This window comes from Rhamphochromis longiceps, linkage group LG1 (assembly GCF_057381845.1).
Source record: "Rhamphochromis longiceps isolate RC_006_pf linkage group LG1, R_longiceps_female_GT1.1, whole genome shotgun sequence".
Classification (NCBI taxonomy): Eukaryota; Metazoa; Chordata; class Actinopteri; order Cichliformes; family Cichlidae; genus Rhamphochromis; species Rhamphochromis longiceps.
This window is the reverse complement of record NC_140557.1, coordinates 7,736,457-7,752,275: the sequence shown is the minus strand read 5'-3', so window position 1 is coordinate 7,752,275 and position 15,819 is coordinate 7,736,457. Positions and strand designations below refer to the sequence as shown.

Sequence of the window (15,819 nt, the reverse complement as noted above, 5' to 3'; positions counted from 1 at the left end):
TATTGCAGCCTTGATTTATTTAAATAAGCAAACATAATGAAATATAGAGACTAATGTAAGGGAATATAACAGATAGATAAATGTGTTGACTGTTAATTATATTTTAAAGTAAATGTAGACTTTACACAAGTCTCTGTAGGTGGAGAAGGAAGAAAATGTAAATAAAAGAATAGCAGTGAAACTAAAAGAATGTAAAAGAAAAAGGCAGAACATAATTCATAATAAATAATAAATCAGATGAGATGTCAGATTCAACATAAACACAACATGAATGTAGGTCAGCAGAAAATCTTTTGATTCCTTCCCGAGTTTCTGCATGTGAGAGCCACTTATTTTATTGACATAGCAAACCCGGCTGTAACCTTCACAGGAGTCACTTGTTGACAATATAAAACCTGTAATACTTTGGATTTTTTTTGGTGGTGGGGGAGGGGGGGTTTACAAAAGCTCTCCTGCAGACTGTTTGAGAGGTTGCATATCTGAATGGCCTGCTCTGCTGCACTGATCTGTCAGACTTTGCTTTTCACTGAAATGTAGTGAGAATTTCTCATTTTCCATACATCCAAAGAAATGATGGCCGCCAAGGAAGTCGACTCTGTGTCAAAAGCATGAATTATATCTACGAGTCCCCCAATTTTAAGTGTCATTTCTGTTTTTTAAAATCATAGAATTTCACTATCACACAAAATTGCACAGGATCTCTCTCTAATGGTAAACGAAGGACTTTTATTAACCTTGTCGGAAACGACAGGGTGCAGAGAAAAAGTGTTTCCTTGCAGGGCGGGGTTGATCAGCTTGAGGTCTCGGTTGATATTAATATTAATCATTACATCACCTCACATTATTTCAGTATGAACACCAAACAAATTCTTAATTTGTACACCACGTCTACCAACTCTGTTTAAGTTACAAATCTACACACTGCTTTTTTCCTTTGATAAAAGCTAAAGCTGCGGTGTTCATTTAGCTAATTTTGTTCCTCTTCTGGGGCCTGATTAGAAGCCGGAAGGAAAATTGGTCAAAATGCAGACTGCATAAGTTAATAGACTTTCAGCATCACAGCTCTGTCATTAAGATGTGGAGATTTGACTATAATTGCAGTGTATTTATTTAATGAAATCCATGTGTCATTTAGATGCCATTGTTTTTCAGCTGCAGCCCTGGTGGTGTTAAATGACAAATGTGGGAAAAACAACCCAGCAAAACTACAAAATTGGTAAAAATGGATCTGAAGAGGTTGATTTTTCCAACCTGTAGTTACTCACTAAGTCTCCATCCTGCTTCATAAAACACGAATTTTGCTTTTCAGTTACATATTTGTGCTCATATTCGCCACCAAAACTTTTCACCAAGAAGAAAGAGTTTGCATTTAATCACCCACATTCTGATAAGTAACCATAATTCAGGCTGGGCCATTGTAATCAAGAGGTTGTTATTTCCATCTGCAGTAGTTTAGATTTGGCGGTTTGGCTCTGTTCTGGGACGTTCCCGCTCTTCCGTGTGCACATATGTGGAAGGAAAGGCAACATGAGCTGCCATAACAGAACAGCCATTAATGACAGACATTGTCACCGATGAAGTTTTAGCATTAAAAGAGGATCTGGGGAGGTGGTGGGGGTTGCAAAGCAGCCTGCAGATGTGCCACAGCTGTGGAGAAGCTAAAGGTCCTGGCATGATTTGGTGCTGGTAGTCTGTAGCTGCTGTCACCAGGAGGCAATGTCAAAAATATGTGGATTACCTGGCATGCTTCATATAAATCTGTGCTCTCACTGATACTTCAAAGAACTTAAACTGTTCATTGACATGACATCTGACCACTGCAGTGTTTCGGATCTTTTTCTGTGTGTTTTCTTTCTTTGTGGTGAACTTGTGATCTGCAGTGCTTTCCTTTCCTGTTCACCCTAGCTGTTTTTGGTTTGGTTTTTCCCCCAGCATTTGACTTTGACTGAGCAGAGCAGCTTACTGTTGTTGGGTTTGTTTGGTTTGTTTGTTTGTTTTGAGGACATAGCCTGTTGTTTTGGTTGAATTCCAGTCACATTTGTCTTTTTTCATATTCTAGCTCTTAGAGTTCTCCTTTTGTCTTGCAGCACTCTTCTTGATCACATCTTTTTTTTCCTGTGGTTTCTCTTTATATCAGGTGGAGACAGAGATGAGAGTGAGGATATGGCGGGAGACCTGCGCAGGACTGAGTCCGACAGCGTTTTAAAGAAGGTCTGCATCCCAGCAGCCAGTTATTCTCCTTGACTCTGAAGCCAATGTGCCCCTACACGTCACAGAGAACCTGAGGGCATGTGTGGGGGTGCATTTGTCCTCCAACACTAACAATACCATTAAGATGAATTTAACTGCTTCTCTCCCTCCAATGAATTAGCCTCTTGACTCTTCCTCCCAGGTCCCGTTGCTAATGGCGACCATCAGTTGTGTAGGATTCAATAGATGATGGAAATGAATGGAGTGCCTTTAGGTGCTGCTATTGTAGCTCTGCACTGGATGCCAGCCTTTGTAGTCATTTATACTGCATATACCAGCAGCTGGACTGCACATTATTGTGTCTTGAATCTTTTAGCAGAGACAGGCTACAGTAAACGTAATGTGCTGTTTAATAAAGAAAAAGGAGCCAGCTATTCACCAGGCCATTCCTTGTAAATGCTGCTCTCTGAAAACAGAAGAGAAGCATTTAATTTTTCTTAACATTTCACCCCAGGCATGGTGCCAAAGTTCAAAGAGAGTTCAGCAGTAAAAGGACGGTGTTCAGAAGTCCGAGTCATCATTAAAAAATACAATGCAGAGTTAATTCCAGCCTTCCATCTTCTATTGTATTCACGTTGGTCTGTGCCGTTCTTTTGTAAACTGAAAATACCTTTTTAGAACCGTTCGTCTCGTCCCCATTTAAAATAAAGCGGCACGACACTAAATCCGTCATACATAATCATAGCCAGATACAATTAGACTTCACAGCACACCCACATGTGCAACTTTAATCACATTCGCTCCGTGATATATACAGTATACAGGCCCACAAGAGCACTGTACACAAGAGCAGATGTTTGCATGCGAGTATATTATTGTGTTTTAGCTTGCTCAGTGTGTCTTAATGTTTGTGTGCAGGGAGGAAACGCCAACCTGCTGCAGCTGCTGAAGAGGAACAGTGAGGTAACACTGACTTCCTGTGTCTAATTCAGTTCAAGTCGCTGTTTACATAGAAACTGCCAAAACCCTGTGTCAACGGCATTGTTACCGGCATTAATCAGCGTGTTGTCTCAAACAGCAGTAAAGCTCAAGTTCAGCCAGAATGCGTCGGCCCAGTTTGAAATCTGAAAGTCTTCCACAAACCTTTAACCACAGCACTGATCATGACTCAGAACTGTGATGGACTGTTTCCTCCTTTTGGTTTTGATCGACTCGTTTAATTATTATTATTCACTTGTTGAGGTTGATTTGCCGCTAACAGCTTTCCTTTTGCCACCTATCAAACACTTTTATACTCCATCAATAACAACATATAAATTTTTTTTAGAAATTCAAATTTGAAATTGTTTTTACTTAATCTAAACGACCCTGCTGCCCACATTTAGGGATTTACTGCTGTTTCTGTAAAAAGCTCTGCTAAGTAATAAATAACAAAATAGCTCAAAGTGAAAGTGAGCATGTGCCAAGCAAAGTAAGCTGTCATTTAATAAAAGTAGGAAGAGTTTTAAGTGAAAATTGTTATTAAAATGCACAATAATCAGAAGCAGCTCATGCAGCGTAGCGCTGTAAAATAACAGGAAGAAATAAGGCTTAACTAATAAATATGATATTTTTGCAGCATCAAAGAGCAATAAGCAGTTAATACAAGACTAAAAGTCTAAAACCATGTTAGTGGGTCGGTGAAGTTGTTTGCGTTTCATGTTGCTAACGCTGCACGCGATATAAAACCATAAATGGTGCAGAGCTTAGGCTACATGACTTTTGCAGCTTTGGGAGCATTTTCAGCTGTAGGAACAACAGGAAATCAGAACATTTGATCAGGAAGAGATACATTGTCGGAAATCTGTGCAAAAATCACTGTGAATAATTTTTAAGCTGATATCCAGCCCTGAGCTGTTTTGCAAAATGGCAAAATGGGTATTTAGAACCTTTTATTTGAATAAGTCATAAACTTATTTAAGTATAATAAAACATTAACCATAAAAATATGCCCAAAGTAGTTCTAATTATTTTATTTCTTCAATTTTTCTTCCAAAAAGTATTTTATTTAAAAAGTAAAATTACTCCTTAGTCAGAATAGCCAGTCTTTAGCAAAGAAAAACAAGGGTTAGAATAAGTCCAAGGGGGAAACGAGTTAAGGAGGCTTTCCATGGCCTCCCTTTGTACATGCCTCTGTCTGCAGATATGGGTCCTATTCTGGTGTATTGATGCCTTTGGCTCCTTGTCATATTCGTTGAGCTATTCCTGAACATTTTTTTGCAGTGAAGCAGGGAACATTTTCCTGGTAGTTTGTGTGCTTTTGATAATATGTGTGTGCTTAGTCAGTCATGATGTGTAGGTCAGTGAATTAAAGTAGCATTTACAATAATGCAAGACTTAACGATTCAAAGAAGATCAACGTTTGTAACTTCATCTGTCAGTGGTTTTATTATCGTGGCTGCAAAGTGTGATTTTTAAAGCAATACTTGGTTTGTGGAGCTATAAACAACTTTAAGTTTAGTAAAATCAGTTTTTTATTATTATATTAAAATATTCTGTGTGACACCACAACATTTCCTCCAGACGTGTCACTTTATGAAAGCTGTTTTGTTTAGTTCGCAGTAACGTGGTTTGGATCAGTTTTGAGTCCTTGTAAACACGGATGACAAATACAAGGTTACTGTGCTAATATCTGAGCGCAGGAAAGGTCAGATCTCTGTAAAGTTAAATCAGCATATTGTTATAAATTGATATTGTATAAAACACCGCTACCAATAATGGTGAGTTTTAACATGTCAAGTGGAGCAGTAAGTAAGGCAACATCAAAGAGCTTTGTCCTTGCAGCCGAAGTGGATTTTTCTCCTGGATAACAAGAACACAGCCGGAGGTTTGAGGTTATACTCACTGCTCTCTCTTTTTCAACAGCAGGTCCTCCACAGTGTCTCCAACCTGCATCTTCTGCTAAGCACTCTGCAGGTATGATGGTTTCTAAGCAGGACAATACATCCAGCGCTCCAGATCAGAACTGACATGATGCAAGTCTGTGAAGCTTTCCAATGAAAAGAACAGAAAAAAGACCTCCATCCACACAGAGCCAGTGCAGAATACCCCACAATCCACAGGATGGGTATGTCTAACCTAATCTCTGTGGCTCTGTCTAACACAGGCAGTGGTAGTCCAGCAGGACAGTTTCATAGAGGACCAGCGGCAGGCCCTGAGTGAGCGCTCGTCCTCTTGCACATCGTTATCACGACCGTCCTCCCGGCCCAGCTCGCTGATCGAACAGGAGAAGCAGCGCAGCCTGGAGAAGCAGCGGCAGGAGTTGGCATCCCTGCAGAGACAACAGGCAGCTCATGCTGAGGAGAAGAGGAGAAGAGAGAAGGAGTGGGAGCTCAGGGAAAAGCAGCTCGCTGAGAGGGAGGCACAGGTGCACGCACAGGTAACTATGCATCATCTTCCACTAGCCCTGTTTATTATTAATAGTTTCAGGGCAGCTATAATTCTGACAGTAACCCCCCAGGATGGTTTCATGCTGCAGTGTTTCACCTCATGCAGTGTTTTATCTGATAAATTACAATGCGTACTTGTGCAGGGCATTAAAGTCTTCTGTGGTGCTTTAAAGAGATGGTACACTGCCTTCAAATATAGCTTTCACTGACAAGCTTGAAACGCTGAAAGAAAAGTTGCAGGGTCAAATTTCATCTGACAAGGCTGCAAAGGCGTGGTAGTAGATTCACCTCCACGGCTGGCTGAAACGTCGCACTAACTAAAGGCTGAACAACATGTAGTAAACATTCTCTCTGTTTGTGAATTAGGGCAGCTGTGGCTCAGGAGGTAAAGTAAACCATCTAGTAGGTTGGTGGTTTGATTTCTGGCTGCTCCAGTCTGTGTGCCAAAGCATCCTTGGGCAAGGATATTTGACACGTTCATCATCTGTCTGAATGTTAACTTAAGATGTAGAAAAAAGTGGGTGAATGAGACACATGAGTGCTCAATTGTGCAATTTATTCTCATTGTTTTCCATATTAAATTACTGCCAAATGGCAGAATGATTACAAAATAGTGATCACTTAGTTATCCAGATCTGCAAAGAAACTAATGTTTAAGAGTTTGAGCATTACAACAGTACAAGAAACCCGAACTATTCGAGCAGACATGGAGATGATTAACGTTCTTTTAAAAAGCCACAACTTCTGGATTAACCCTCGAGTTCTAACCCACCACAGGGTTACGTCTAATCGTACATTTTGAAAAAACACACCTGAATCGTGATACTTGCAATAACAATGTTAGTATTTTCTGATTGCTTTGACTTTGGAGAAATTTTATTTTGATGGGGTTAGGGATTAAAGTTCAGGGTGGTACGCTGATCATATGCTGCAGGTGTAAACAGCAACAAGAGCAGCAGTCTATGGTTTGTTTACTGGTAGTGACTGCACCTTGGATGATATGAGCAGTATATCCTTGCATCTGTCGAGTGGGTCATTGTTTGTTTAAATGAATTTCACACTCATTATCACTAGCGCGTGTGATTCCCTGCAGTGTGTCCCCAAAGTTTGAATACTTAGCCCACAATCAACTTAATGTCGTTTAAAATCAACAAGTTAAATGCAGTTGTGATCAGCTTCATAATGCACAGCAGGCAGCAGCACCTGTGGAGTTATGAAGTTGATTTAATATATGAGGAGACAAGAAATTATTCAGTCAGCATTGGTAAAGTCTAGACTTCAGTTTTTTTTTTTCCAGCTTATTTTTTCCTGATGGGGAAACGTGCATTAAGGAGAGGTTGAGACACTGAATGTGATCACAATATTAAATCAGGCAGTCATTAGCTTTTATTCATTCAGGCTCAGTTATTGCAGGTTTCCACTAAAGGAAAGGAGCTGAAAACATACGATGTGACGCCTCACGTGTCTGTCAGTTCAATAAATCAATCTACACTTGTATCAACTGCTGCAGGAGGAGGAAATCCTGAAGCGGCAGAAGGACCTGGAGGAGGAGAAGCAGGAGCTGCAGAACAAGAAGGAGGAGTACCAGAAGGACCTGGAGAGACTGAGAGATGCCCAGAGGAAGCTGGAGAGGGACAGGGAGGCTATGCAGCGGCACCTCAACAAGATGGAGGACCTGCGTCTAGCTGAGGTGAGCAGGGACACTCTGAAAATCATAATAATGATAACACGATCTGCTGATCCCTGCAGGGAAACCGCCTCTTCTGTCGCCCCTCAGCTGCAGGGGAACACGGTGTGAGCCTGGAGGGATTCATTTTTTGCACTCAATGACACTCCAGCCTGGTTGATGTTTATGGATGCTTACAGCAGAGGCTTGAACTTGGGTCCTCTTAAAAGTGGATTTAAAAAAGCTCTTGGCCACATTTTAACTGGCGAGCGTCGCTGCAACGCAAACCAAACAGCACTGTTATGTTTCTCCAAAAAATCTAAATATGATCATTTTCCAAAACTGAGCTCTTCTAGAAACAGTCGTGCTCATCATTTAGCAAAAAGCCTTTCATGCATATTCACATACAGATGTAGACCGCAGCTGTTCATCTTCCTAAGCGCCTCTTGTTCCTTCCTTTCCAGAGGACTCCCTCTACAACGTCTGATGAGTTCGCTGGCAGCTCCCAGTCTCTGGAGCTGGACCCGCTGGAGTTCTCCTCCTCCTCTTCCTCCTCTCTGCCGAGGCTGCAGCCCCAGCGGTCCAAGCCCAAAGGGAAAGGCCTCAATCCCTTTACCTCATCCTCCACGAACCTCAAGGGCAGCGAAGGCAACAACCAGATCTCAAAGAGCCTCCTGCAGCTAGCCAAGAACAAGGGCAAAGATGGGAAGGAGAAGAAGAAGAAAAAGGCCAAAGGGGGGAGCGCACAGTCAGCAGGTATAAGATGATAAACTGGCTGGATCGAGTCGAATTGTTCAGTGTTTCACAGTGAGTCAGCAGGTTGGAGTGGAGTGCTTTTTGTCAAGGATGTACTGTGTTTAGTTATTATTGAAAAGGAGACATTATTGGTAGACATGTGGATGGATGGATAATGGAAGAAGAAGGAAGGATATGTCAGGTCTACAGCTTAGTGCAAAGTTTCAAGGTAGTTTTTTGTTTCCTGCCACAGTGCATCATCTGTCACAACCAGCCAAAAAAGTTAGTGTTCTTTATGACTAATGTAGAAAAAATAATAATTTTTTTGACCTTATAAAGTTAGAATTGTTTTCTGCTAAACTGCAGCACTTCAGAGAAACCACCACGGAAATGATTGGAGACAAAATCCAAACTGTTTATTCTGTTTAAATGTATGCTCTTAAGTATCTAATCTGAAGCCAAGTCAGAGTTAGACGTATGAAAGGAGAATGTTTCAAAGTTTTACCTTTTTTTTTGGTGCAAAATTCAATCTTTGTGTTACTATCCCACCACGACAGCTCAGTTTGATGACACTGCCTCAGGAAACAGAATGAAAATGTAAACTAAAAAGAAGATATTTTAGGAGAGAGCCGCTTGAGTTGATATATGCACCTGGCTAACGTTGGAATATACATTACAAACACGAAGACTAGATTTTATCTTTTGTTTTCCCCTATTGGAAGAACATGAACAGGGAGTTTCCTGTTTTCCTACTGCCCAGTTTACATGCATGATGGTGTTTCTAGTCTAACTGCATTAGAACTACAAACAGAATAAAAAGGCTCCATATAAATACCTCAGCCAGAAAGAAACGGGTCCAGAATTAGTTACATTTGCATTGGATTCAGAGTGGAGAAATATTCCGTTTCCTAATCCAATTAAAGAAAATTTGAGCATTTTTCCTGCACAAGTCCACAATGTTGATGTACATATGCGGTGACGTATGCTTCTGCTCTTTGTAGAAATGTCTGCTTCTGATCTGAACAGCTTCTTTCTGAATTTTTTAAAATGCAAATGCTTAATGAATAAATAACACTTAAAAAGAAAATCCACCTTTAGAGAGCTGATCAGTGATTAGAAATACATTGTGCATCCCTGCATGTAAACACTATATTGCACCATATTAAACCACTTTCTGTGTCAGCTGTTGGCCTGATATGTTCTGTCACAATGAAATTGATCAGAATGATCTGAAGCCAATCTTGTTTTAAAGCAGACTTGAAAAAACTGTGAGCTCAGTGAGAAGCAGACGTGTAATTTTGGTCACATGCTCAGATCTGCTCAGGCTGTCACGAGGTCTCACATGGAGCTTAAATTTGTTACAATATTAAATTAGTCACAAAAGTAAATTATTCAACTGTCCTACATTTTTAGGGGGATCTTGAACACTGTTAGAAGTGAGCTTATGTCTGACACAGAAGAACTACACTTGTTATAAAACACATGAACTACATGTAGATGTGAACTGATGGTTCTGAAATGAGCAGTGAGCCAGCATAAGGCCACACAGTTGGGACTCCCTGTTGGTAACAAAATATCTTTAGGAGTTTATTTTGTGTTTGCATTAAAGTGCCCAAAGGGGAATGCTAATATCCTACCCAGCTGTGACTGCAGCAGTGTGTTTGCTGTGTGTTGTGGGTCTCTTAATGGCAGCAGAGTTCAAAAAGAGATACTATAGTGTTGAATTTAGACTATGCAGTTAACCCATACTGGCCAGCTTCATTATACAACTCCACCAGTAACAGTTTTCAGTACGTGTTACTAAGAGCTTAAACAGAAGCTACGGTGTCATTGATGACAACCACCACCCTTGAGTAATGAATTGTTTATGTTTAAATTAGCAGCAAATAAACATCAGTGACAAAAAGGGTGTCCACTAAACCATTTCAGATCTTCTTTGGGTGTAATTCCATTTCAGCGTCACCATTTTCTCTTGCATTTTCCCCACTATAATTTCCTGGATGGCTCAGAAAGATTAGAGGAAATGCTATAGAATTTTGAACATTTTCACTTGTGTTACTTCCATAACAGCTTAGAGGCATAAAGGCTTAATAAAGCCTGGACTTTATTCTTGGTCTTTTTCTCTGTGTTCAGTTCCAACACAAATTTGCCAGTTGCTGCTTCTGGGCTAATCACTGTAAATGTAAAGGCTGCTGGTGCTGGACAGTACTCACCCTGAGGCACACAGGCACACCCTGTGTTGCAGGAACTCTGACCTCCCGGGTTCATGCAGTGTGGACACTATTCAGACAAGTGTTCTTGCAGCAGTGATACGGGCAACTCTGAATTATTTGGAACTCATATTTCAATTTCTGTGCAAAATTTGGTGACACTATGTTACAAAAGCCTTATAACTCAGATTCTCTCGTAGACTGTGGTTTCTCTTTTGGCCTCCAGCAATGGAAAATGGAGGACAAGCCTATTGTCCTTGAAGAAAAACAAGCTGGGAGTTTCTGCAAATATGTTGCTGTTACTAAATTTCAGCCATGAGTTGCATTTTGGAAGCATTTAGTTCTCGTTTTGGCATTTAGAGAATATTTGTGGGTTGCAAAATCCTGATGTGTATAAGGTGAAACGTCACCGGCAACTGATCAGAAATCAAAATCCTGTGTTTTCGGGGTGATGCTGACTCCTGTTCTCCTCTTCACAGACTCCCAGCCCCTTCCAGAGCCGCCTCTGGATGGAGAGATTTTTTTCTGCTGAGACAAGTGGCTCTCCTCCTCCTCCTCATCATCATCATTACCATGAACCCATCAAACCACTCTGACGGTGGAATGTGCTGCCAAGTAGTAACACATTCACCTGCGCACACAGGCTTTTTGAATCACCTTGAAAAGGCTTTTAGTTAATTTTCCATGTCATAACATAGAGCTGTTTAACATTACATGGAAGAAGATACATTTTAAAATCAAATACCACAGCTTTTAGTTTGTTGGGAATTAGGATATATTAGGCTCTGCTGTGGTGTGCGTTTAGGATTCAGTTCAGTAGCTAAAGTGGGAAGGATGGACTGGCTCTGCACTTTTTCGTTATTCTATGTCCAAAATTCATCTTTTCCTTTTCCAAATAAATGGTTCGAATTTCTTCATTTTGAAAAATCAGACATCTGTGACAGCTCAGTATCACGCTGAAAGCGTTTCACAGCGAATTGCCTTTCAGGCTCTTCCAAGTCTGTCAGGGGCTCGTGTGTTACGGCTGCCTTTTTTCCTAGAGCCCCGCACCAGCAGGCTGTGATGTTAATTTACAGAAGCAGGGCCTTTTCCATGCGACTTTAACCACACGTTCAAAGACACAGACAAATCCAAATGCCACTGTGAATGTGTGGCACTGGAAACTCCTCACACCTAATCATATTCATTGACAGCTAATTGATGACTGAACCCACGGGGGGGGGGGAACTTACGGGTCCTAGCAACATTTCTTAATCAGAGAGAGTCCAAAGCCGTTTCAGTGCTTCAGTCGCAGTGAATCATAGCCCGGCGTTCGCGTCGAGTGTTCAAAAAGCAGATGCGATTAGATCCGCCGAGTCTGTCCCCAGTTTGCAAGCAAAAGGGAATTGGCTAACTTGTGTAATCCTTAATGATGACTTCATGCCATCAATCATGTTCCTTAATGAGGTTTTAATTTATTTGAATTATGGCTATCTCCAATTTGGAGTGAAGCTCTTCAGATGTGTATTTTCTTAGACGCTCAGTAATGAAAGGATTGAGAGTTATCTCTCTCTGTCTAATGGCTCAATTCATATCCTTTAGTGTGTTTTAGAGTCTTGGATGGATATTGGCTCGATTGTCGTTTCATCTGCCTGTCAATGGGCTTTTATGCAGCCCTCATCTTTCATCTGAACGCCGACAAGCAGGGCTTTCCTTCGTTTTTTTAATTGCATGTAACTCTTCAGGTAGCATACTAATGGTTTCTGTGTGTTAAAGAGATCAACTCTCTCTTTCGCCTCCTTTCAGTTCCCATAATAGATTCTGCAGATGCACACAGCTGCTGGTCGTAGGAACGGAGGCCGTTAATTTACGGACAAAGCAACCGCTTAGAGGGAATGAGAGTGGACATTAGCTACAAATATGTTCTGTTGTTGTTTCGTGACTAAACCGACTCAGCAGGTAGCTCGTGAGTCTCTGATCATTTCAGATTAGTCAGCACTCATCAGTGTTTTTGAGCACTTTGTCCTAAAAATGTTAACACGTTTATTTTTAATCGGTGTGAGATACGAGGAAATATGATTTCTTTTTTTTTAATCAAGGGCAAAATGATCCAAAGACGGTTAAAGTGTTTAAGTGGATTAAATAAGGGGCTGTGAGCTTTTATGGAGTTTTTCAAAGATGACCCGTCTTAATATTTAAGACCTGCGAAGCTCACGCTGTGGGCAGGACTACCTGCGGGACAGGTAGGAAGGACAAAGAGACGTTTAAAAAGGATCCTCTTCCCATGAAAGGCAGAGCAGCATTGCCGAACTGCTTCCTTGCTGCCTCTTTTTCTCACGTTTAAGTGCTTGTTTGTTAACTCGCTGTCTTGTGTTGAGGATTTGACTTCACATCCAGGCTGGTTTATTATAGTGTGTCTTGTAAGAGGCTTATGCGGCCTGCCAATTAGTTGCTTCATGTCTTTTGTTTATGGCTTTGGTGTAATCCTGTCAAAGAAACGGAGAGGGGTAGACTTTTGGTGTTGCTTTAAGGTGTGTTTTGACCACTAGGGAGCACTGCACCTATAACTAAATAATTTCCCTCCCTCACACAACAGCAACAACCAGAAAGTATGAAACTGTTTAGTTTTTTGTTTTGTTTTTTTCCCCCTGTGACTCCTGCTGTGAGAAATTGATGTATTTTTTTCTCAGCAGGTCAGAGATAATGTGATGAGCGTGGGCTCTCACACTCTGCGACATTTTTCCCCACGGCATTTGTAATTGACTGCAGAAACAAATAAGTTGTCAGAGATTGTAATTGGTTATTCAGTGTAACCAGTCAGCAGCAGCTTTAATGCGGGGGGAATAAAAAGGTTGGAGGAAGCGACTGGGCAGAACCACAGACCTCTGTAAGGGACAATCAGCAGACACAAGTCGGGAAAATGAACTCCCTCACCAGTGATGATGATAAGCCTGTCCGAGAGACGAGTGTGTCCATTAGGTGAACCCTGCGTAGCCTTAAATCTTAATGATAAAATGCACTAGAGTAGAACCCAGCGTCTTCTCAGGAGAGAGGAGAGCTTTTATACCTCTGCTTTGAAAGGAAGGAAATGTTTGTACTATTCAACTGGTACACAGTTGTTTCGTTCTCAGCAATGTAAAAAAAAAAAAGAAGAAAAAAAAGGGCAAATGTGTAAATATGATTTATGTATAATACAAATTACTTGTAAAAAATAATTGACTTGTGATTTATTGAAGCATTTTGTAAGAATGTTTTATTTATGTTTTATTCTCACCAACAAGGTGATAAACAATGTAAAGGTGTATTTCTCTCATAATAAAAAAATACCACAATTGACATCCTGAGTATTTGTGGGTTATTTTTTTTTACAGCTATTCTTTTTTTGTTCTGTCTTGGTCAAGCTTCAGTTTGTATACACTGTAACCAACATGAAAGAATTGTGACAAAATAGGATGTCTGCTAATCAACCAATAGGAATGTAATGTACAGCCAGTGTTGGGGAGTAACGGAATACATGTACCGCATTACGTATTTAAAAGACAAAATATGAGTAACTGTATTCCGTTACAGTTACTGTTTAAAAGGGTGGTATTCAGAGTACACCCTGAATAACGACTCCTTTCTCACTCTAGCGATGGACATCGTTTACAGATGATCTCATCTTTTATTCACTATGACCTGAAACTACTGATTGAGGACAAAATCATCAGAAACTTGGTTACAGAGGTCACAAGAGTGAGGAGGTCTGGTTTTCTGTTTTACTATTACAAGTGTTTTTGAAACCAGGAGACCCAGAGACTACACCCATCTTGTATACTGTTTCTCCTGGTTTCTGTACTTAAAAAATAAATAAATAAATCAAACTAGATGTAGCAAAGAAGAAAAATCTAGTTCAATTTTGGCAGCAGATACTTGCTTGTATATTTGTCCTCCAGCTGTTGTTGTGATCGAACCATGGGGAATGCAGAGAAGTAACAGTGGTGCATCTTTGCCTTCATTCTGCAGATTCTACAAGAGGCTGCAAGAAAAAGAAAACAAAAAAGTTTATGCGTGTCACATAGCGTGACTTGTAGTGAACTTACAAGACTGCTGATGTTACAGTTCGAGCCCAATGGAAACAGATGGTTTGAACAGCAGAATGGTGGGGCGTCTGAGAGGACGATATCAAGGTCCTCCCTTTTTGACTTCATACAGAACGAAGACTTGTAGTTTAAAAAAAAAAAAGTCCAACTTTCTGAAAGTTCTCATCTTTTTGTAAAAAGAAAAAGAAAAAAGACATCACTGCAGTTCTTGAGAGAACAGTATGTTTTTGTGCCTTCAGGGGGAAGATTTTCAAATTAGTTTCTGCCCCAATAACTTATTAGATTTGCTGACTTATTTGTCCTCAACATTTTTTCTAATTATTATTTTACCAACGAACGATACTCACAGAATTTAAAATGCACCACTTTCATTATTTAGCAGGATTTCCAAAAGTAAATTAATTTGATTTAACAGAACATTATATTGTTAAGTGTAATACACGCCTTCGGAGTGGGAGTCGCAAGTTCGTATCCAGTAAGGGTCCTAGGCTAGACACATGCTAACCAAGCCTACTGGAATTGGAATATGGAATGGAATTTTCGATACCCAACATTCACAAACAACAACAACAACAACTGGGATCTTGTTGTTGTTGTTGTTGATAACTGATAACTGATCTCACAGCTAGAGACTGACGACACATGCTACGGCAAGGAGCCGGACGACAGGTCAGGGGGACGATATCATCACCCCCACCTGAGTTTGGGTACCAAGTGTGATGAAGAAAGGTTTGAAAAATTAAGTTGTTTCAAAGTACAGTGCTCAGGTTTCGACTCACTGCTGTCTCAAACTCCAGTCTCTGTTGCAACACACCTGAATAAAATTAGTAAGTCATTAGCAAGACTCTGTAGAACTGAGTTGACAATTTGATTCATGTTACAGCAGCTCATAAGTGAATGAACACGATGCAATAAAAGCACTTTTAGAACAAAATTTTTCCAAACACATTTTACGTGAGTAGGGTTAGGGGTTGCCACTTCAGCAGGCAGTCAAGTTCTATACTCTTGCTACTAATTTTATGCGGGTATGTTGGCACAGGGACACATGGAAAAGTTTCAGGACACCGGCCCTCAAGTACTGGAGTTTGACACCCCTGTTCTAAATCAAACTACATTAAACGATGTTGTAAAAGCAAAAACCATCAACATTATATCAACGTAAGGGATACAGAAAATCATTTTGGGAAGCTTGCAAACGTGCATGTTTATGGTATGATAGGGTACTTATTGGTATCACAGCTTCATCTTTAAGCCACCTTCATAACACTGAAAACATGGATTCAAACCTGAGGTGACTATGCTAAGCCCCCCGTCTTGCTTCATGCTAAAGACCTCTGGCCTACCTGCACGACCGAGCACACTCACTGGATCCGCTGCCATTAGGAAGGTGGCTGTTCGCACATTTCCAACCCTCAGGCTGTGTCATCTCGTAATAAATAAGTGTGAGCGTTTCACATCTGGACACTGCCTACCAATAAGAAAGCTCTATTAGACTTTAGAACTAACACATGTACTTATACCACCATGTG

At 40.6% G+C, this 15,819-nt stretch overlaps 1 protein-coding gene across 5 annotated transcripts in view; it reads left to right on the top strand.

Annotated features, from left to right (window-relative positions):
- Nucleotides 1-10,808, top strand: part of akap13a (A-kinase anchoring protein 13a) — a 119,411-nt gene extending 108,603 nt beyond the window's left edge. For 3 of the 5 annotated variants that reach the window (XM_085419456.1, XM_085419156.1, XM_085419242.1), the window contains 7 exons: nucleotides 2,138-2,211; nucleotides 3,109-3,153; nucleotides 5,095-5,145; nucleotides 5,336-5,608; nucleotides 7,126-7,308; nucleotides 7,749-8,040; nucleotides 10,709-10,808. In XM_085419456.1, the coding sequence (XP_085275582.1) occupies nucleotides 2,138-2,211; nucleotides 3,109-3,153; nucleotides 5,095-5,145; nucleotides 5,336-5,608; nucleotides 7,126-7,308; nucleotides 7,749-8,040; nucleotides 10,709-10,761 (971 nt within the window). In that variant the 3' untranslated portion in view covers nucleotides 10,762-10,808. The remainder of the gene's footprint in view (nucleotides 1-2,137; nucleotides 2,212-3,108; nucleotides 3,154-5,094; nucleotides 5,146-5,335; nucleotides 5,609-7,125; nucleotides 7,309-7,748; nucleotides 8,041-10,708) is intronic. The other 2 variants (XM_085419394.1, XM_085419317.1) reach the window with 2 other exon arrangements.
- Nucleotides 10,809-15,819: the final 5,011 nt, after the last annotated feature.